This window comes from Argiope bruennichi, chromosome 1, assembly GCF_947563725.1.
Source record: "Argiope bruennichi chromosome 1, qqArgBrue1.1, whole genome shotgun sequence".
Classification (NCBI taxonomy): domain Eukaryota; kingdom Metazoa; phylum Arthropoda; class Arachnida; order Araneae; family Araneidae; genus Argiope; species Argiope bruennichi.
In genome coordinates, this window is record NC_079151.1 from 67,407,048 (window position 1) to 67,431,598 (window position 24,551).

Below are 24,551 nucleotides of genomic sequence, written 5' to 3' on the forward strand. Positions count from 1 at the left end.
TGATCATAGCGCCATAGTAAAAAATGTCTCCTTCATCACTAAGACGAAATATTTGGAATAAATAATGTAAAAGAATGATCGAATAATTTTTTTATAATTTTTTGCTCTTTTTTAACCGAAACTTTTAAATTAAAAGGTTCTGCTATTTTTTTATAGATGTGTACGTCAGGGATTAAAAGTCAAGGCTTCATTCAGCCAATCATAAAGAGATTCGCTTATTATCTGCTGAATTATAATATTACCACCTTCTGCTCAACACAACTTTCTTTTACCATCATATTCATAACATAATTCGAAGCGCCGGGCTTGTGCTTCGTCAATATATAAAATTATAGGTCTAAAAATTTATTGCAGTTATGTTGATCAAAGAATAGTAAGTTTGATAACTTTTTGCATTTGTGTAAATCTATTTTTATGTAAAAGTTTAAGTTTATTATTCTTTACGTACTTGATATCTTTGTTTAGAGGAAAAAAATAGTATATCTATATTTTATATCGCATCAATATTAACTTAGGGATTTAAATATGTGTTATTGAACTAACTAATGTATTCCTTTTTTTTTTTATTCTAGTAGAGTTTTGCTGCCTATTACAGTTGAAGAGGTAAAAAAATTTCATTATTACTGAAGTTGATCATTTGTTTTATCAGTTATAAAATATTATCATTAATTCAAACATTTGAAATGTGTATACTGTTTTATTTAAAAAAAAAAGATTAAAGTGTAAGAATACTACTTTTTGAACCGAAATATTATTACTTATGAGATTTCATATTATGACGACTTCTTATGTTCTGTTTTGCCTTTTGTTAATCGTTATTAAATTGATATTTTTTCCTTCTATCATTTTATTTCTTATTAAGTATTTATGTGCATTAAAGAAGTTGGTGAAAATAATTTAATTTCATATGTATCTGATTTAATAAAATTAATTTGAGTTTTTTAATATATAGACATTTTTTTAAATATTCCAAAGTAGTTGCATTTAATAAATATTGAATGATTGAAATGTAAAGATGGTTATTGATATTTTATTGACATCAAGTTCAATCTTGTGGGGATTATGCTCATATTCGACTTAAAACTTTTTATAGTCAATTATGAAGAAGGAGGGAAAAAAAAAAAAAAAAAAGAGAGAGAGAGAGAGAGAGATACTATGCCTAGCTAACATTTGTAATAAACAATTGAGTGTAAAAAAAATCTTATTATTGCTCCAGTATCTGTTTTTGCTGATTTGTCATTTTATATGACAAAAGTGAAAAGCCCAGTCATACATTATAAGTTTCATATGTTAGTAATGAATCTTAAATTGTTAGAAATCTAAAATGTTAGCAGTACTGATATTTGAAGTATTTTTGAAATTAATCTTCTAAAAAAATATTAAAATATCTTAAATAAATTTTTTGTTTGATTAACTGAAATGTATTCTTGGATAATGATTAAATGTTGGATGACAGATTTATTTCCATTCATGAAATTACATTGAAATAAACCTTGTAGAAGAAAATGAAGTTGAGAAATATTATCTTTTAAATTTGAGACATGATATGCAATTTATTATAATGTAATAATATAATAATCAGACTTATCATTTTCTTTTTGATTAATAATGATATGTTTTATTTTTATTTTGATCACTTGCATTTTTTTCATCATGCAATTTTGATATATTCATATTATTAATCAGTTTCACTGTCATTATTGATCTTGATTATTTAATTTACCATTAAAACTAAATTATTTTTAAAACTGGTAATTTATTGTTAAAAAATAATTTAGTTTTAGTAGTAATAAAATAAAATGTAAAAATTTTCTTCATTTTGCATATATAAATTTAAAATTCTATCATAATTTTTATTTATTTTTTCTTTTCCTGTTTTTTAAAGTATCAGGTAGGCCAACTTTATTCTGTTGCTGAAGTTAGTAAAAATGAAACCGGTGGTGGAGAAGGGGTTGAAGTCAGGAAAAATGAACCCTTTGAAAATTTTCCTTTACTTGGTGGAAAATTCTGCAGTGGACAATATACATATAAAATATACCATTTAGCAAGGTAACTAGAATTTTTATTTCCATGATTTTGATTTAATCATAATTAAATAATTGATAACTAGAATTTTTCATGTTTTATGGAGGAAATTTGATAAAATGTTTTAATTTTTAGTCGTGTGCCAGCATATATAAGATTATTAGCCCCAAAAGGATCACTAGAAGTCCATGAAGAAGCATGGAATGCTTATCCATATTGCAAAACAGGTGACTCTCCATTTGACTTTTAGTTTGATTTCTTGTCTATATTTTTAACATATTTCAAATTATGTATAGATGTGAAATACTTTTTATGTATTAATTAAATCTGAAACATCTTTTTTTTTAATACTTGTTTTAATGTATTCTTTTTAAAATTTATGGTTATATTGAATAAATTTTATGAGAAAATTGTTTCGACACATTTTTTTAAATTCAAAAATAAAGTGACAAAATTAAATCTTATTATTTTAATTTTGAAAATTCGTCTTAAAAAAAGTTGAACTGTCAGATTTCTTATCTTGTTATTTGTTAACAAGAAATGTTATGTAACATGATCCAATTTTTTAAAAAATATACTTGATTATTTTTATATTCTTACAACAAAATATCTCCACTTTATGCTGTCTTTATGTATTTTACATATTTGCTTACTATATTACAATTTTATCTTTACATATTTTATGTAATATTTCTTAATCATATACATTGCTATAAATAATTTGATAACAGTAAAACTGCTATCAAGTATTTCATGAATTTATGTGCATCATTATTATATTATAGTTAATTCAAATCTGATCTATATTTGTAAAAATTTTTGTTTCTAGAGTTGAAGTATTAATTCTTGTAATTATATCAGTTATGAACACAAATGTCCATTTGAAAAATTTCTTTCATTAGATTACAATAAATCTAAAAATTTTAGGGATGTGTTGGTAGATAGATGATCATGGGGAATGCTCATTATTAAAGTTTTTCACTTGTAAGTTATTTTAGTTGGAATTTCAATTTTAATGCAATTCCTGATTCTGAGATTTTTTTTGGTATTGTTTTGTCAAAATTTCATATGTACATTCTTAGGTTTTAAGAAATGTAACGTTTGATTAATTAAAAATTTTAGTTTTTAAAATCTCTCATGGAGAATATAAATAAAATCATTTGATGTGTGTATATGAAAAGCTTTTTAATTTTACTGACAGTATAAGACAATAAATATATTGCTACATGTAACTGGTAAAATAAGTTAGTAAATAAGTGATGAATGAATACAAATATTTAATTCTACTTCAAATTTTTAAAAAAAAAAAAATATTTTGTTGAAAGTTAGCTATATTTAAAATTTGTATTTTCTGATATTCATTGTATACTGCTAAGCAATACTGCTTAGAATGAAAATATTTTCTTGTTTTTTTATTACTAAAAATAAATAAATAAAAACTTTTTGTTGCAAAATGCATTTAAGTCCTTCTTGTATTTCAGTATTTTTGACTAAAATTTATAAATAAATAAATAAAAATCCTACAGTTATTACATATCTGGTCAGTTGTTGATGGTTATGGGATATAAATCTCAGTGCATGGAAGTTACTACATGTTTGATATTGTCACCATTGTGCATTAAATAAACACATTTTTGAAACATATATATATTTTATTATAGTTTATAAAATATTTATGCTCGTCTCTTTTCCACAAATTTTCTTTTTAAACCAAAATAAGGATGGCAAATACACCAAATTATTTTTTAAACCATTTGGTGCCATCAGAGGTTAATTTTTTGGAAAAGTTAGTAATAATCTTTTTTGAATGATATAAAATTTAGTAGTGCAAATGACAGTTTGGAGTTGAATGTTTTGCAATGCACAATTTTTTTTGATAAAAATGATAATTGTAATTATAAATCTTTCCTATAAATGAAAATATAGTTTTTAATTAATAAAGAAAGCTGTTTAATTCATTTTCATGAAGCTTTTATTAAAATATTTGAGGAAAATTTTTTAAAAATGAAATTGTTTATAAATTTTATTTTTATTTATGTTGATTATTGTTTTAAGTTTATGTTACCTGCTTGTAAAACTAATATTACATTTTATTTTTCATATTTGTGGCTGTATTTCCTGTTCAGTCATAACTGTAAGTATAATTTGTAATGTTTCATTTTAATTTAATGAAATTATATTCTGATAAAAGAAATTGAAAATTGATTTACTCAATAATTATATAAGTATTTTTTATGCATTTAGTAATGCAATCTATTTTTTGAATGTAGTATATTGATTTTTTGTTAAGGCTGTATTTCAAACTTAATTTTTACTTATGTACTGTTTATGTAAATATATATACTGCTTATGCATATATTTTGTATAAATTTCCTGCTTGCATGCATTAAATCTTTATAATAGCCTTTCTTTCATGTCGTGATCTAATTCAGTATCAGATCACAAAAGTATTAAGAAATTTTTTTCTAATTCCAGTTTTTTATGTTATTTGTAACATTTTATATGCACAAATATTTATTTTAAAATCAATTTCTTTATAGAATCCTGGCTATATGAAAGATTCTTTCTTTATCAGTATCAAAACAATGCATTGTCCTGATATTATGTGTGTGTCATCATAGCTCTTAGCTGCAATTTTTCTGCACATCTCTATGAACTCTTTTTTTGCCTCCTGGCACATATTTAAAACTTGCGTTCCAAAGCTGCTATGAAATTAGGTAAAAATTATGAAATTAGGGATATATAATTGAAAACTATAAAGTACGCTGAAAATACCCTTTTCCCTAATCTTCTTTCATAGCGATAATGAAATTATTTTTAGTATAATTAGAAGAAGAAATAAAAGAACCGGAAGCTTGTTCCAGTAGTAATACAAAACACTCCTCATAACAAAAATGGATATGGAAGTTTGTCATGATATTAAACTAACCAGTGATAACTTAAGAAGAGAATAATTGCTTGCTATTGAATGAAACAAAATTGTAAATGTCTAAGAAATAGTATTAATTTATTTGATCTACCAAAACATATTCTGTGGTTTTTAAAAAATATTATTCTTATTTTATTATTTAGTTTCTTATGTTATTTGTAATATTTTATATGCACAAATATTTATTTTAAAATTAATTTCCTCATAGAATCCCGGCTATATGAAAGACGCTTTCTTTATCAGCATCGAAACAATGCATTGTCCTGATAGAGGTGAACAAGAAAATGTAAGTAAATCAGATGATCAGACTTTAATTTCATAACTTTTGAGATTTTCATTTCTAAACTTTTAAAACTACATTTTTTACTTGAATAATTAATTTACCTTTTAAACAACAAATTATACCCAAAACTCTCAGAAAAAAAAAAAAAAAAACTATGGACGTATATGGTATTGGAATGATACAGATAATGTATTTTTATTATGCATGTAATCTGATATTTATAATTTGATGAACTTCTAAGCCATCTGCAAATAATTATGAAGCTGCTTTGATCAAGAGTAAGTAAGAAAATACAATTTGATTGTTTATTAGGTTAAGTCGAATATAATTTTGAGAAGTTAAAAAATTGGTTTAATGCACAATTTATATTATCATTTATTTCAATTAAAATAATAAGTTATCATAATTTTCTTATTCTTTTAATAGGCCGCAAGATTAAATTCTATAGTATAATGTAAATGTTTAGAAATTTGTAATAAACTGTTTATTCAAGTTTTTTAAAAAGCTAATATTGTTACTGCATTATATTGTTATTTCATTAATTTTATATTGATAGAGATTGACATTTGATGCAAAAGACATTTAAAAGTATTTGCAAAAAATACTATTATAAATGTCTTTTGCATTCAGTATTTGAAGAATTTATTTAAACACTGATTTATGGATTATTGGCTAATTCATTTCATAAATTTGTATGACAGTTTACTTTCTTCCCCTCTAAAAAAAAAGTACATATCATTTATGTATGTATTACATAACAGTACTTAAAAAAAATAAATTGGATTTTCTCTCTCGCTTTCTCTCTCTTTACATAGGTCCATGAATTACCACCAGAGAAATTAAAAATGAGAGAAGTTGATTATATAGATATTGGTAATGATCCTGTTATTGCGAAGGTATGTAAATTCCTTTTTCCTTACAATCATAAGTAGAAAATAACTTTGGTACATTTAGCCAGTTTTAAATAAATTCATAGGTATTTATTATTAACATAAGGTACAAATGAACTGTGAAATTATATTTAGATTTTTCCTTTACCATCAGTTTATGTAGAATTTGAAAGAAAAATAATTTTCAAAAATCCAATAAAAGTAAAATTTGTTATTCCAAATTTTTATATTCTAATCTTGCTTCTCATTTATTTATTTCATTTGAATATCGAAATAAAATTTATTTTTTAAAAAAATGTCATTGAATTATTGTGAAATTTTTTTATGCTTGTCGCAAACAAAATTTATTTACTTCTTACCATTTCAAAAATCACTGAATCTGCAATTTTAATTGCCTGTTATGTGTGTATGAAATTACACATAACAGGCATCTTTTATTTGTATTAAAATCCTTGAAAAGAATTAAACATATGCCATTGCTTTTGATGGAAGACATTTATTAGTAAGTTGCAAAAAAAGTTAATTCCTGTGTTTCTGGAATTCATGTATGCCTTGAAAATTGTATTCTCTGAATGTTTGTTAAAGTATTATATATATATTAAATTATGTTTATTGTAAAAAATTACATTTTTGCCAAATTAAAACTATTTCTCAAAAGCATTTTTTTTTTTTTTTTCAATAATAATGTTTTGGTAGTTGCAAATTTTACAGGGAAAAAAAAACATGTTAAGAACTTCCAATGTCTAATTTAATAATGAATACATTATATTAGAAAACTGTATTAATATCAAACTTTTAAAAATATTTTATTCTATTTTTGAAAATTTTATATAATGATTTTTTTTAAAAAAATTGAATGGTGCATCCTTTTATCCTTATATTATAACAAATAATTCTGTTTAGTAAATCCTAAAAAGCATAAATTAAATTAAATGCATATTAGCTGACTGCTTGGTAACTAACATTTTACAGTGTATTGAATGAAGCCAGCAGTCAAACTGAATCAATTGCTTGGACAACATTTCAGCTTGATTGCAACATTGTGTTATTCTTCATTATATCAGTAAAGTTACTCGATTTCCATCAAGATATTAGTTAAAAGTAGAAAGATTAGACTTATAATAAATGAATGAGTTAATCACTGCAGTAGCACTCATGATTACAATTTTAAAAATAAGCTTTGTCCTTGAGCATTTTTGTGATAGTCATGGTGTGAAATTTGGACCTTTCACAGAACCAGGCAGTGTACATTTTAAGACCTCTATTTTAGTAACTGGTTTTGAGTTTTTTCCCCTATATTTCATCCTATCTTTATTTAATTAAAATGTTAATGGCTTATTTTAAATTTTTTGTTAGGTAATTGTGTGCATGCATATATATATGTTTTTATTTTTTAATGAGTTGTAAAAAATTGAGTATTGGGAAATTAATCATTAGTTAAGGATTTCCTACTAAATAAAATCATTTTTGTTGATTGTGATATAGCATGAAAGAAAATTATAGATTTCAAATAATTATAACATTAAAAAAATATTTCACATCTGTAAAATGGAATATATCATGACAAATTAAATGAATTATTAATATCTCAATGTATTATAAATATTTAATTTGATTATACTCTAATCAGTAGTAAGTTTAATAATTTATTATAAATACTTGCTCAAGTCCTAATATTTTGAAATTTGTAGAATTTATATTTAGTAAAATTTTAGTTACTATGATATTTCAGTCATTGGGTTGATGGGACTGCAGGAAATTTCCTGCAGTCCCTTTCAACTCAATGGTCCTATAAATTTTTTCCAGTCATAATATTTTGAGAGAATATGAATAAATTGCACATTGTATTCCAGAAAATGTTGAACATTTTTTCTATAAAAAATATGCATAAAAAGAAATAAATCTAGAAGTTACATAATGATTATTTATGCATTTTATTTTTAGGATTACAAAGAATCAGAAGATCCCAGCAAATTTAAAAGTGAAAAAACTGGAAGAGGTCTACTAACTGGCAATTGGAGGGTAAAACTATTATTTAATTTCCTTTGTTTATTGTAACTATTATTTAATTTCCTTAAAATGAATAGTATTTGTACCTAGAGGGAAAAAAAGATTCATATCCAGAAACTTATTAAAAGCCAAATAAAAACTTTGTCATACTGATTTATTATTTCTTCCTCTCAAGAGACCTCAGAAATTATATTCAAAACTTCACATTAGCATAATACCATCTATGTATTATTTAGTTTTTTTGGCCCTGGTAGAGCTTTTGTTTGAATAGAGATTTGAATCTGGTTCAAATCCCGATAATTTTTGCAAGACATAAACATGATATCGCCTTTATTTGCCCAACAGTTTTCATGAAACAACAGCATTGTGATACTGGATGGCATAGTGTAAATAATTTTTTTGAGTGTTGGTTTATTTTATTTTCAATATCTATTTTAAAACATTGCAATTGCAGGTCTAATGTTATGAAATTGCTTCTTACTTTTTGGAGTTGCAACTACAGGGTTTCTACAGTCCTTGAAAATGCTTGTAAACTCATAGAATTTTATTTTGTTGTATTTGGAGCTCAAAAAAAGTACTTGATTTTGATTTTTCATTTGGTTCTTGAAGAATAAGTCAAATTGACATCAGTTTTTTTCAGTTCACAGACTGAAATATATATATATATATATATATATATATATATTCTTATTATGTTGCTCTACGATTTCAAATAACATTAAAATCAATTCCCCCCCCCCCCAAAAAAAATGGAGCTATCATTCTGTTTTATTTGTAAGTCTGAACTTAGTTTATACTCAGGTACGCCATTTATCTATTTTGAAAACTGGTAGTCACCACGTAAGATTTTTTAAGTAGATTCCTTATAATACTATTAATTGCAGTAGTTCACATGACATTTTTTCTGGCCACTTTCTGCATCTTCACTGATTATGGTCTTGAGCTCGGGTATCCTTGCCTCTTATTCAAAAATTTACTTATAACGCTTTTTCCATCTTGTTAGCACAAATATTAGAGTAATTTTGATTGGATTTTAACCAACTGGGGATATTTGTAAGACATGTAAAAACTTTAAATCAGTTTATTTTTAGGTTATCTAGTTCAGAATGGAGGAAAATTGTCAGAAGGTTAAAAATTTTCATTTCTCTGTAACTTCTTTGAGATTAAAGATAGAAAAATAAATCAAATCAGGTTAATTAGCATCTCTTTAAAGCAAACAACTTTTACTATTAAAATTTTTCAATAGTTACAGTTGCTTAAAAATTAAAAGGCTAAAGAGTTATTTTCAATACATAATTTTGAGTGTTTTTAACACTAATAATTTATGCTGCCAGTTTTAAAAGCAAAAATAATAATAATAAAAAAATGCATTCTTTATTTTATTTCCATACTCTGAAGTTGAAGGACTGAAGATTAAGAGCTTAAATAAAACTAATCAAATAAAAATGTTCGAAGAAAAAGATTTAATGTCAACTTTATATAAAGTTGATCAGTTTAAAAAATTTCAGAAATTGTTTGAATTCTTTTGAATGTATTTTATAATAATCTTGAGAGCAAAAAAGTGTTTCATTTTTCCTATAAAATAGGAGAATCACGTACCAGCTTTCTCACCAAAAAATTCTAACCAAACCTATCAGAATTTTATAAACTACTGATATAATAATTTTAAGTGGAAAAAAAAATTATTACCTTACCTTAAAAAAACCTTAAGGGGACAACTTATTTTCTCAAAAAAAGTTATGCAATATGCTACCATATATTCAATTGTCTTGCATTCATTTCCATTTTTAAAATAAACCAACTTTTTTTAGCATTTATTAAATTAAAATTAAAATATTACTCACTGATCGCAGATTCTTCTGAACCATTAGCAATATACTTAAAATTTGTTAAGTGTTTTTTTTTTTATGTAATAGAATTTTTTAAATGTGATTTAGTACTGTTGGAATTAATATTGACTATTATTGTGATCAATTAATTTACTAAATAGATAACTTTAAATTTTAGAATACTTCTTATACGAAAAATAATGTTCTGTCTAATTCTTCATATTTTGTGCAATAAATATAAATTTTGATATTTAAGTGCAGTTTTTAAGTGAATTTATTTCCATAGCTTTTTTAAATTTGACTTTTCCTTGATTTGAAGTCTGCCATGTTGCTGTGAGTTTTTTTGCATTAAAAAGGGCAATTGCTATATATAGGTACATGTATTAACTGTGTGATAGCAATTAATTGCAAAAATATTGCGTTATTTTATTGACTGTGTTTACCATGCAATTGAAACTTAAGTTTTCTATTAGAAGTCAGTTAATACATAAGTGCTGAAGATTTAAAAAAAAAAAACTTTTGATATATTCTGTTTTTCTCCAGTTACTTGTAATAACTGAAATATTCAAAAGTGCAACAGATAAGATGTTAATTCTATTGTTAATTTTTTTAAGTGACAATTTTCCTCTTCCAATATACAAAAAAAGAAGGAAAAAAAAATCCAACTATAAATTTGTGTTTGCTATCATAAAGGATTGTTGTCTGCAGTTATTTAAAAACAATAATTGCAAATGATAGTTTATTCCCTTAGAAATGTTTAAATGCAGAAATAAATTTTTTAGTTCCTGCAGACTCATAAAAATTTTTGCTTAAAAATTTCAAAGTTTTTAATTTAATATAAACTTTGGAACAAATTTATATTTATGCATAATTTTTATAACATTTTTTACCTTTATAAATATTAGGATGGGGGTGGATGGGATGAGGTGGTAAAGTTGGAGTAATATATTTTTTTTTTTTTTTTTTTGCTCTTAAATAAAATTATATTAATCTGAGAAGGAAATTATAAGTTTAAAGGCTACAGATGTTAAAAAGGCATATAAAATCTGTCAAATTGTAAGATAGCATAATAATATAAGAAATAAATTTTTTAAAAGCATAAGCCTAGGAATATATCTGCAAGATCATGCTATTTTCCATATCGTAAGTTATTGTTTTCACATCTTTTCCAATCGTTAGATAAAAATAATGAAACATTACATAATTGAAATAAACATACTTCATTTTATTACAATCATACAATTCAGTATATATTGCAAAATGGCCAAATATTTATGATTTTCAAGAGCTAACAATTTAAACCAATAAAATGGCTGTCATGTATTTTTTCCATGTTTTGACATTTTTCATAACACTTCTACTGAATTATTTGTTTTGCCTTGAGAATTCCATCAACAGAAAAAGGATATTCTTATAAGGGAATTGTAAATCTTTAATCTCTTCTCTTTGTATAATTTAAAGGCAGGAGAAATGGAGTACTACTAATTAGATTACCACACTAGTAAGGAATCTTTAGCAGATCTACCATCTGAAGATATTATTATAACCATTTATTGTGTGCTTCAGTTTTATGCAATGTTTAAATGCAGAAATGAAATGGTTTTTGAAGTGTGCAGAGAATTATTTATAAAAATGCATGTGCATTTATCATATTTCCATATATTCAGTGTATTTTTATTCTACATCTAAGCAGCTTCAAGTTTGGCTGATCTTAATGTATATTGTCGGTTTTATATTTGATGAATATTTGATCATTTCTGTAAATAAGGCAAATGAATTTACACTTTCTGTTTTTGAATGTGGGAAAGGGGAAGAGGCCAAAATTAGACATATAACTTCAACTTTAAAAGACCATTCTATATGAAGATATTAGTTTGGAAAAAGTTCATTTAGAGAAACATTTTATCTATCTCAATGGATAGTCCCATCTGTAAAATGGAAATTTTTTTGACTTATTGAGCACTGAAATGCAAAAAGTACTTTTAACTTTATTTATAATTGTGAGTGATGATAGCTTGCATGAGATTTTGTATCACTCTTTATCTACTGTGTATTATTTAAAATTTATACCATCTGATAATACTTCAAATTTTTATAGAATGAAAAACTTCATATGAATTTTGGAAACCAGGTATTTAGAGAATGTAGTTACTGTTAAACAAGCTATTGAAATGAGGAATGGTTTGGTATTATATGTTGAAAAGTGCACATCCTACCTACCAAGGAGAGGTTTTTCTTATCATTAACCAAAATTATCCAACATCATTTTTGACATTCTTCTATATAAACTGACCACTTTTGATTTTTAGCACAGTATTTGAAAAAGATGGTCTCTGGCTATTTGAAAACTTTCGATGTCATGAAAAGTGATGTTCTTAAAGGTCTAAAAAATTGTAAATAGCATTAAAAAATAAAAATAATTTTTTTTTATAATTTCAATATGAGAAATGTTATAGTCTGTATTTTCTGCAGGCGGTGCAAGGTTACATTTTCTACTTCGTTACTAGTACCAGACAATCAATAATGAGGTAGAAAATGTGACCTTGAACCATCTACAGAAAATACACAGACTATAGTATTAGACAAAAGTTAGTATTACTCTCGGGGGTGGTGAGACAAAATGCTAAGAAAGCTTATTAATCAGAAGGAAATTTTTCAGAAAAACAAACCACAGATTTGAAACACAAATGCCAGGACTTGGATAAGTTCTTATTATAAGTTCATATTTTGGATAAATTCTTTCTCAGTCATATGAGAAATATGAGTGTTTAGATCTGAGGAGATTAACCATTCAAGCTCTGTTATAACATGATGAAAACCATTCTTCCTATTCATAAAAATTAAGTATCTACAACATAAAGAGTGTGATTCTATTTTAATAAAACTGAACAGTTTTTGGAATGATGTGACTTCCAATTCAGTAGACTTTGAGGAGTTTGAAATGTTAAAAAAAAATTGAAATGACATGTTTTCATCAGAGTAATGAAAAGGTCAAAAGTCTTATAAAAAATGTGAGAAGTAATTCTGATGTTACAATCCCATGGTCAAATCATAGTTGTAAGGAAATTTTTCTTAAATTAATTTATTGAGTGTGAAAAACTTATAAAAGAAATACATATTATACAGATTTGGTTTCAGATGAATTAAAAAGAAAATGCAGTAATGTAAAGAATTTTCCAATTACAAAAGAACTTATGTATGTAGAAAAATGCACAATCTAAATATGCTTTAAAAAATGGACATGATTCCGTTGGTGATGCGTAAGAAAAGGAAACATGTTATAGATGATATAAAATGATATAAAAATTGAAGACACAATTTTTACTCTGCAGAAAATTTGAAAAGGCAGAAGATTTAGAGATTTTTCTTTCATACAGAATTAAATAGTTTTGGGAATTAAAGCGCTAATGGAATAATTTAAAATTTAAAGTATTTTTATAGTGCACTATTTCCAGTTCATTGATTTAGATGTAAATAAGGATTTCTTAATTTGTATCCATCTCTCTTTCATTTCCCCCTTCATGTTGCCGAACATTGGCCAAAAGTAAGATTAAGAAAGTCTTATGGAATTAACATTTTTTTGATGAGTTTTATTTCAGTTAATGTATTTGTGAAATAAGCTTTGTTTAGTAATTAATATAAATTTATCATCCAGTTTGGGCTGTGTGTTAGCTAATGAACTCATTATGATCTCAAGATATGCCTTGAGCTGCAAGTTTTACATTAACTGAAGATGAGTATAACAAATGTTCTTAGTGCTCTTCCCTTAAGCATTTAGAAGTAATGAACAAGAAAGTAATAATATATTTTGGAGTTAATAGTGGAAATATTTTATTTAAATTTATTATTTGCATTCTTTATTTAAAGTATGTAATTTTATGGTCCTTGCAATTTTTGAAAAAGGTCCTTGAAAGACTTTTAATTTTCTTATTCTATTTCTTATCCTAAATTATCATAATCTTCTAAGTTCAATGATGTGATTATTTAAAAATTTATCTTTAAATTGCATGTTCTTATTTTTCTTAATTCATAATAATAATAATTTTTGGAAAGAAATATATACTAAGAAATGGACATTTTGATTGTGGATTTTTCTTTAATAAATGATATATGATGATAGCAATGAATTAAATATGAAAATTTAATTGGCCTGGCACTGTTTGTTTCACTATTCTGAGACGGCTACTTTTAGACGATTCTATCTCATTAAGAGGAGAGACATGGGAGGATGAATGCATTTCTGGAATTCTCCGTCATTCTTTGACCTTGATTTAATTGAGTATCATGTCGTTTCTGACCGTATTATTTTAATTCAGTTCACAAGTATTCCGAGTTTATTTTATTGTTAAATCTAAACATCTCCTCGTTTCATATCTCCTATCACCCTTATTTGGACGAATTAAACCCATCCAGAATTCGTTGTCAAACAAAATGTCATAATCTTATTTTTTATAATCTTTTACCTTTATTTTATTTTTCCCCTATTATTTCTAAACGTTACTTTTAATTAATAAAGCTTCATAATGTTTTCTCCATTATAAAAATTGATTAATACTTTTAAGTCTTATTTTTCTATGTTGATTTTTCTATTTTGATGCTTCCAGGAAACAGTTGATCCTGTTATGTGTGCTTATAAGTTAGTCACTGTTGAATTTAAGTGGCTTGGACTTCAAACTAGAGTAGAAAATTTTATTCAAGCTGTAAGTATTGATTATACTTGATACATTAAAATTTATTATAGATTTTTGTCTTTTTTTCTTTTTTTTTGCATGAAACTTTTTTAGCATATTTTGGGGAGTTTTGACATCAACACTCTCATTATTATAACAAAATTGGTCTTAATGGATCTAAAACATAAAGGAAATTTAAATTTGTTCATTATATATGCTAATTAGCCTATAATGCATTTTTATTCATTGTGTATGAGGTGTGTAAATGATGAATTTTTATTCAATTTAGACGGAACGAAGGCTTTTCCTTAAATTTCATCGAGAAGTATTTTGCTGGATAGATAAGTGGTATGGTTTAACTATGGCTGATATACGAAGAATGGAAGAAGAGACTAAAAAAGAACTTCAAGCCGTAAGTTTCAGGTTTAATTTATTAAAAAAATTCATTATGCAACATTTTAATTGCAATATAAAATTCTGAAAATTCAGTCATTTGTCTTGTCAGCGTGTTTCTGAGTTATAAAAAACATGTAGCATAAATAAAGTAATAAATTGTATATATAATTCTTGTGTTGGAAATATTTGTTAAGTCATTTTACTTTTTTTTTTTAACTTGTTTAATGGGGCAGCTGAAATATAGTCTAACAGATTATGCCTTAGTCTTTCTTCATTCTGAAAAAACATTATCTTTTATATGCCAAATTATGAGCAATCTTGAAATCTGTTCAATTTTCTTAAGAATATTTGATATAGCATAAAGATATAATTTAAGATAAAATTATAAATAAAGATAAAAATAATATATTATAAAATTATAAGATTTTATAAAATTATAAGATTTTATAAAATTATAAATACAGATAAAATTTTCATTTAATATGCAACTTTAATATTCTACTTTAGAACTAACTTTAAATATTATACTATTATTTTAAACTTGATTTGCTTTTACTTTTTTTTTATGTTGCTTCATATATAATAATATTGGCTAAAATTTTTGGATTAATTCTGAATTAATCATATTAGAAGTATTGAAATTATATTTATTGAAAGTTATGCAACATAACATTGTGAACATTCACAGAGAAAGTTGTTATTGCATTATTGACCAGTTGTATTTTTATTATGATTTTTGGGTTTAAAAAACTTCGAATTTCCATTAAAATTAATCATTTTAATCTTTTGCAATTTTTTTCCTATCTTTATGCAAATTTTAATGAAGTAGTGTAGATAATATATGTATTGAAAATATACTGAATAATTATCCTTTGCCATGACTTCGCCTCTTTCTTCCTGTGTATATGATTAGCATTTATAAGCTGAAATGGAATGCTTGATTTTCCTTATGTTATTCCATTTGCAGCATGGAATCTATGAAAAAGGTAGATGATTTGTTTAGTGTTCTAAACAATCATTGCCACTCATCTATTATTGCTTCGCAACCCATTTTTCCAAATATTTTGAAATGTCAATAGAACTCAGTTTTGCAGAATTCATTTCTATCCTCTAATTGTCATTTTAAAAAGATAAAAATTGTTATCAAAATTGTATATGTTATGTAATATTACATCGGCTTTGCTGACTGTCAAATTCGTGATATCAGCTGTGCTTCAAAATAATATTTTTGCTTTTATCTTTTCCCCATGTTTAAGAACACAGTTATTATTAATTAAAAACTAACTTTCCCGCCAAAAAAAATCATTTCCCCACCGCCAGATGCGTAAGGCTTCAGTTTTTTTCCCATGCTAATGAAGGTAGGCTTAATATTTTTCGACCGATTATTTCAAACGATTCTGTTTATTTTGTTATCGTTTGATGCATTTAAAATTAAATATTATTGATTAATCTATCTTTCAGATTTATTCTGAAGTACTTTTGAATCAAAATAAAACAGAATAAAGGAATTTAAAAATTTCTAATCTGCATAGCGTTACCCCAACAGGCGTAGAAAAATTCACGCATTTGCGTTACCATAAATGGCGTTGAAAATTGACGCATGCGCATTGTGTTCTGATTTTTGACAACTATTTTCAACGGATGCAGACTTGATTTAAATTATTTTTAGGTTAGTTGTATGCTTTTGTAATTAAACTGTATTTATGTTAGTTATATATTTTTTTGTATCTGCTTATAGTTTTAAATCATCGTTTTTTAAGTAGTATTTTTAAGCTTGTTTTCGACCGATTATTTTAAATGATTCTGTTTATTTTCTTACTGTTTGATGCATTTAAAATTAAACTTTGTTAATTAATCGATCTGCTCATGATTAATCTGAGAAAATTTTGTTGACAAATTCTTGATATATTACATAAATTAGGAAAGATATTCTTTAGTGCCCATAAGGTTTAAATGCTCAGTGACTATTTGCAGTAATCATATAAAAAATGCTGTGTTTCAGTGAAAAATATTATTATATTAATTGCAGATTAATCATTTCCCCTTTAATTTAAAGCATAAATTCTACGGGGGGCTAACAGAAAATTAGAGAGATACATACATATTACGTTATGACTGAAGGCATTTATAATATTATAAGTGAATTATATGACTATGAAAATTTGAAGTTTTAAAATATTTTGATGAAGAAACTTTTAAAGTAGGAATTACTTAAAATATTTAATAATTAAGATTTTAACGATCATTAAGATTGGCGCACCAGCTGGTCGCCAAAGGCGGCTAGTTATTAAATATTTCCATGCATAAATGAGAAAAAAATGCAAAGATATAAAACAATAAAACAGATGTTTGCAAAAAGTATAAAACTTTATCAACAAGCGATTCGAAATTCCATTATTTCTTCAAATAAGGGGGGGGGGGAATTAGAATACGTCTTGCATATAAAGGATGATTATATTTCTTTTACTGGTGTTGCAAAAGAAATTGGCGATGTGGTTTTAGATATTAACCATCTTCTTTGTATTAAGAGTAATGCTATTAAATATCTATACAACTATTTGATTTCTCTCGACATGCCCATAACTTGTCGCCAAGACAATTATGAACTTTGTTCCCCTCGAGGAAACGTCTTATTATTATGATTAAATAAAATTCATAATTATTTCTTTAATACAATTTATACCCATCTAATATCTATCTGTATGCTTTATTATTTCTAGTTATACTTGTTTTTATTCTTTGAGATATAGCTGATTCTGAAGAAAATTAAAACGATAAACTAAAAAAAAAATCAAAATTTTTTTTGAGTAATTATTTATATAGAAAAAAAAGCCTTAAATGAACTATTTCTTTTAAATTTTTTCGTCCAAACGAGTTTTCCGCCAAATGAGTAAGACTTGAGTTTCTTTCCCCACTCTAATGAGGCTAGGCTTAAGATTTTTCGGCCGATTATTTCAAATGATTCTGTTTATTTTCTGAATGTTTGATGCATTTAAAATTAAACATTGTTAATTAATAGAGCCTTCAGATTCATTCTGAAGCACTTTTGAATTAAAATAAAACAGAATAAAGGAAATTAAAAATTTCTAATCTGCATAGCCATACCCCAACTGGCGTAGAAAAATTCACGCATTTGCGTTACCATAAATGGCGTTGAAAATTCACGTATGCGCATTGTGTTCTGATTGCTGACAACTTTTATCAACGGATGTGGATTGATTTAAATTATTTTTAGGTTAGTTTCATGCTTTTGTAATTAAATTGTATTTATGTTATATATTTTTTGTATATGCTTATAGTTTTAAGTACATCGTTTTTTAAGTACTTTTTTAAACCTGTTTTCGACCGATTATTTTAAACTATTCATTTTATTTTCTTAGTGTTTGATGCATTTAAAATTAAATATTGTTAATTAATCGATCTGCTCATGATGAATCTGAGAAAATTCTGTTGACAAATTCTTCATATATTACATAAATTAAGAAAGATATTCTTTTGTGCCCATAAAGTTTAAACGCTCAGTAACTCTGTTTTCAGTAATCATATTATAAAAGAAAAAGCTTTGTTTCAGTAAAAAATATTATTATATTAATTGCAGATTAATCCTTTCCACTTTAATTTAATGCATAAACTCTACGGGAGCTAACAGAAAACTAGCGATACATATTACGTTATGGCTGAAGGCCTTTATAATATTATGAGTGAATTATAACTATCAAAATTTGAAGTTTTAAAATATTTTGAAGTAAAAAGCTATTAAAGTAGGAATTGCATAAAATACTTAATTATTAAAATTTTAAATTTTTACTAAAATTTGAACTTAAACATTAAAATTGTTTAACCGGCTGCTCGCCAATGTCGGCTAGTATGTAATATATCACAGAAGTGCTACTGATGACTGGGCAACCAATGTTGGATGGTATATTAAATATTTTAAGTGCAAATAAAAGGGGATGTCCTTGTTTCATTTAAATACATTTTGCTAAGCAAAACTTATTTCATTTGGGTATTCATATTTACTTATGAAATTTTCAATGATATTGTGAATGAAAGTGTCATGAACTTCAAAATTTTGTTAGAATGCAGAATTGCATAGTAAGACATATTTGTTTACAAAATGCTATTACTTTTTATGAAAATTTGCTTGCATTTTGTCAGCAATTCTCAAATATATAATACAAAATTTAAAATAGCCATTTTCCATGAACGTATCAAAACACAATAATTTCTGATGATTTCCAGTGCTTTAAATATAAATCATAGATTTGATGTACAAATGTCATGAAGATCTGAAAAAAGTAATGGTTTTATGGCATGCTGACCAAAACCAATGTGTTTTAATGATTATGCTAGGAGTTTATAGTTTGAATAGAAAAAGAAATAATAATAAAAAAAGAACTAGAAATCAATTCTACATCGAAATTAAAACCATAATGATTTTCATAACAAAAAAACAAAAAAAAAACTTACATTTTCATGAAAAGTAAAATGTATTATGAATGGGAATAAAGTTTTCCAATTTGCTACGTATTTCTTACATCTTATTCTAATCCACCGAAATTTTTAAAAAAAATCCTGTTATTTAATATGTTGATAAAAGCGAATTCTAAACTTTTTTAGTGTCACAAATCAATAAATAAAAATAAAATTTTATTATTGTAATTCATTATAAAATCTGTTTTTTTTTTAAACATTGATATGAAAATGTAAACATTTTAAATTATTAATTTAACTTATATTGAGATGATTTAGAATTAACATTCTAAGAAAAATGGATTTTCACATTTTTTTTTTTTTTTTTTTTTTTTTTTTTTTTTTTATGAAGCTTTTACTTCTGGCCAACAAAATGTTAAAAAAATTATGTTTGCTTTTAGTAACAGAACACTTCTCATTTCATTTGTATTAACTTCAAGTTAGCCAACATGTATATTTCAATTATTCAAATTGAAATTATAAAGAAAAAAAAATTCATTGCGTATTTCAGAAATGTCCCTACACCTAGAACATTATGTATAATTATTATATTGTTAGAGAAACACAACTGTATAAATTTTCAGCTGTTCAAGAAATGATTCCAAATGATTTGGAATCAGTTTAACAAATAATTGATTCTAAAAATTTCATTTTTACTAAAGTGGAACAAATCTAATTACATGTTAGGATGTGAAAACTGGATGTAATACTGGGCTATAAATATAATTTATCTCTTGGAAGTCTTGATTGTTATTAATGGTTTATGTGCTATCTAGGAAATGGTTAAATAGAATAGATAATGTACTTTTAATACTTAGATTTATTTGTTTTTATTAGTGAATCTTGCTGATTCACTTATAAAAATACAAAATTTGTAAGCATTTAGAAGCAATAAGAATTATTTTAAAATTAAATTTGTTATCTTAAATGTGTATTATATAGATTTAATTGCAACGAATCTAATATTTATCTTTCATTTAATTAAATATACTAATGTTTTAAAATATTGCCAATTTGCTGCCTATGTTATATTCTAATTACAGTAATGGCATTTAATTCACTACTATTGGATGGTTGTTTGAAATGATCTGGAACTTCTCTCTCATTCAAAATTCAATTTCCAAGCTTCTTGTTTGAATTTAGAAGCAATATTCAATGGAGAAGTCAGTATTATCTGAAGTATAAAATGCATGGTGAGCTAAAAAATACTCAAACCTGTTGGAAATAAGATTTTGTTTTTAATATTTAATTTGTAAGAAATGATTTTTTTCCCCAAATATAATTTTAAATAGCTGTCAAAAAATCATCACGTGGAAAATTTAAATACTTGGAGGCAAATAAATTATAGAATTTAAAATTGAATTATCTGCACAAAATAATTAAAATATCTCTGAATTGTTTTAAATGATTCAGCTAACTTTTTATTTAATATTATTACAATGGGACTTGTATCTCTTAAATGACTGCTCGCTGTTATTTTTGCCATTACTTATAAATATTGTATGCTGTGATAAACTCTATCGCTTTGAAAAATTATGATGTCATAGAAAAAGATAATGATTTCATAATTTATTTAAATCATTTCAATTAATTCAAAACTAAAATCCCATACATAAAAATAGTTGGAACTGTGATTTGGTGTCTAGTTACATATTTTTTTATTGTGTGAGAAAGTGTAGAAAGAAAAAAATATTTTTTTCTGAACATTTAAAGTTAACATCATTTTATTTTCGTGTGCGGGTGTATGGTGGCCTAGTGGTACGGTTTTGACATTAGAGCCAAAGGAGTCTTGAGTATTAACTCAATTTTACCACAGAACCACCATGTAAATGGGTCTGATACATGTTAAATCTATTGGAACCAAATGTCTGCCCACTGATAAGGTGCAAAAGTTTGGTGAGGGGGTACTACTAGCTTGAATGGTTGTCCTTATCATTTCATCACAGCTCAAAATTTCATGGTTTATCCCAAAATAGCTCTTATGTTACATCAAAATGAAACATTAATATATAACCAAATTCTCATTTGCAGTAAATAACTTTTTATAAAAACTTTTTGTTCTAAATAATCTTGTATATGCTAACCAATTTTCCATAATTTAAAATGATCAGTTAATTGAATTTTAAATATTTGATATCATACAAATTCAGTTTTCATTATATAGTTCATTTTTTTAACCCTCTAAATCATAGGATTTTTCTCATGTTGAAAATGCTTGCAAATTTCTATGTAATTTATCTTTATATTATTGCTAATTAAAATTTCCTTTTTTTTTCTAGCAAATTGCTGAAGGAGAAGTGAGAGGAACACTTGTGGAAGATTGATGAAAATTTCTAATAAAACCTTATTTTATGGAAAGGTTTTTCTATTGTCAAATTTATAGCTAATTTTTCAATAAAAATTTTGTAATTTAAATGTTTATATGAGAAATTTCTGTCAATGTTTTAATATATTAGATACATTTTTATGACTTGTGATATAATTTTACTTTTTATATGATTTTCAAATTAAATAGTAGTTCTTTGATACTATTGTAATATTAAAATTTATCGGATATTTTTATTACCAGTACATGAGTAAAGAAACTATTTTTCGAATGTCAAATTCTACTATTTGAAATGCTAAAAAAAAAAAAGGAATGAATATGTTTTTTTTTATTATTATTTTTCTAATTGAATTTTTATTCTGCCTCTAAAGCAATTGTGAACTGTAATATTTATTTATACACTTTTGATACTTAATGCCAAGCATACTTTTTGTGAATTTCTGATTGCATAAATAAACTGTTATTAGGAAAGAATATCAATAAAAGATGGGACTTCTTTTACTTGTATTTTTTCTTCTATTTTATAAGCGGCATATATGACTGAACGAGAACACTTTTCTTATTATGTGGAATATATTCAACCTATTTGTTCTTTATTTTGTATATATATATATGACTGTAAATTTGATTATTAGTATTTTTCTTTTATTTGACATTTCATGTTTTATAAGTGATAATTAGGAAGAATGCAGTTTGTTGATCACATTTATGAATGACTGCTTTTCATGGCATGTTAGTTTAGTTCGATATTCCCTGATTTCCTTCATTTGTTATCATTCTCTGTAATTAAAAATCTTTTGGGCTTTTAAAGCTGGAAAGGAAATTGAATTGGAAAGTTTTAAATATAAATCATTCAGAATTTTTGTATAAAAGAATGTTGTAGTAAACTTTTCTGAAATTATGTAATATGCTGCTTAAATATGTTAATTTATTTTTTCTGTGTAGCATTGATATACAGAAGTTCATTAGTTTGTAGTTTCTCTTGTTATTGTGTAGTCCTTGTTATTGTGTTGTTGCTTAAAAACTTTTGCTCTTCTGTATTGACAAACTTTTGTTAAATTGATATGTTTAATCCCCTCATTTCCCCATGTTGTATCTTAATTAAAAAAAAAAAAAAAATAGTAGAAAACATTACAAAGTTGGAAATTTCTGGAAAGTTAGATTTATTGTCTAGAAAAAAAAAAAATACAACAGCTGAGCTCTCAAAGGTGGGAATAATTGGTGCATAGCCTATTATTAATTTGTATGTTTGTGCCAAGAAATCTAGGAATAAAAGCACGAGAAAAAACATACAATAATGACTTTTTTTATACTAAAAAATTGAAGCTTTACAAAACAATTATCAAAAATTGATTTATCCACACCAAAGTGTATTTAATCTTTACATTCTTCCTTAATTATTTCACTTAAAACTAGATTTTAAATCTTTGTTGAATCAAAGGAACAGAATTTTATGTTATAGAGTTATTTAAAAGAAAATTAGTTTTAAAGTGTGTACGGATGACTTTATTTTGCAGTATAAAGTGAGAGTTAAAAAGTCAAAAAATTATTACAATTAAATAGATTAAACTTCGTCAGTTAATTGTATAAGAACTGGCAAAATCATATATTGCATTATTTTTTTTCCATGTCTATTGACAATGCTGGAATCTGGCAGTTTAATTTGAGGCTGTATGTTAAAATTGATATCATGTAGTGTGAATATAATAAACCTGAGTGAGTCAGAACTTGTTGTTTTGTATGCTTTTAATGAAGTAATTTATGCAATTTACAGAGGGGGGGGAAAACCGGTTTTCTTGAAATTAGCACTTTTCTACAGGAATTTTAAAATTTAAGAGTGCATTTAATTAGAGGGAATTAACAAAAGGTATATTACCAATTTATTTATATTAGTTGCTATCTTCATTTATCCATATGAGAAACACTTAATATGTTATGGATGAAACATATTTACTTGTGTTTTTTCAATTTGTTATAGACAGAACACTGTGTTTTCTCTACATTATACTTTGAAACCACTCATTGTGATCTTTAGTAAATATTTCATTTTATTTAATTGTATTAAATTTAATGTTATAACAGCTTTTATTTTCAAGAATTAAAAGTGAAATATTGCACACAAAAAAATTGATCGAATGTAAATTCATTAATGAGTGATTACAAAAAAGAACCACTAAGATGAATTGGGCACCGATTCTTAATGTGTGATATTTTCTGTGTATGAGTACACAAATATTTCAAGCTTAAACCGCCATAAAAGTGACTTCCCAAATTAAACTCTATGAAGTTGCATTTCAATACTCAGTACAATCATCTGTACAATTTTGTCTTATGAATCATAATTATATTAGATTAAAAATTTTCTGTTTAAATGTGAACATCAATAAATGGGTTTTGTAAATAAAATTTAATAAGATAAATAAAAAAGATAAGAAAAAAAGTTTTTTTTTAAATTGGGGCGAGGGCAATTATTTAGTTTTTGCTAAGATGTATCAAATCTATCCAATGGTGAATTTAAATATATTTAGACAATAAAATGCAATTTGGGTATGCCTTATTTATGTATCATTAGTTAAAAAAATGAGAAATGTTGTATATTTCCTCTTATTCCATGATAAAATAAATTTTTATTTTATTTATGGAAAAAACAAGATTATTTAAGTTTTAAAGATGTAAAGCAACATACAATATGCTGAATGATTACATTTGCTATTCCTTAA

The 24,551-nt window shown here is 25.0% G+C and overlaps 1 protein-coding gene across 1 annotated transcript; it reads left to right on the forward strand.

Moving 5' to 3' along the window:
* The first annotated feature begins 222 nt into the window (after positions 1-222).
* LOC129965061 (phosphatidylinositol transfer protein alpha isoform-like) lies at positions 223-23,558 on the forward strand. Its single transcript, XM_056079152.1, has 11 exons — positions 223-373; positions 573-603; positions 1,886-2,049; positions 2,161-2,252; positions 4,152-4,159; positions 5,163-5,240; positions 6,053-6,133; positions 8,072-8,149; positions 14,571-14,666; positions 14,926-15,048; positions 21,785-23,558. The coding sequence occupies exons 1-11, from the start codon at positions 357-359 to the stop codon at positions 21,827-21,829; spliced, it is 813 nt and encodes a 270-aa protein (XP_055935127.1). The 5' UTR covers positions 223-356; the 3' UTR covers positions 21,830-23,558.
* Positions 23,559-24,551: the final 993 nt, after the last annotated feature.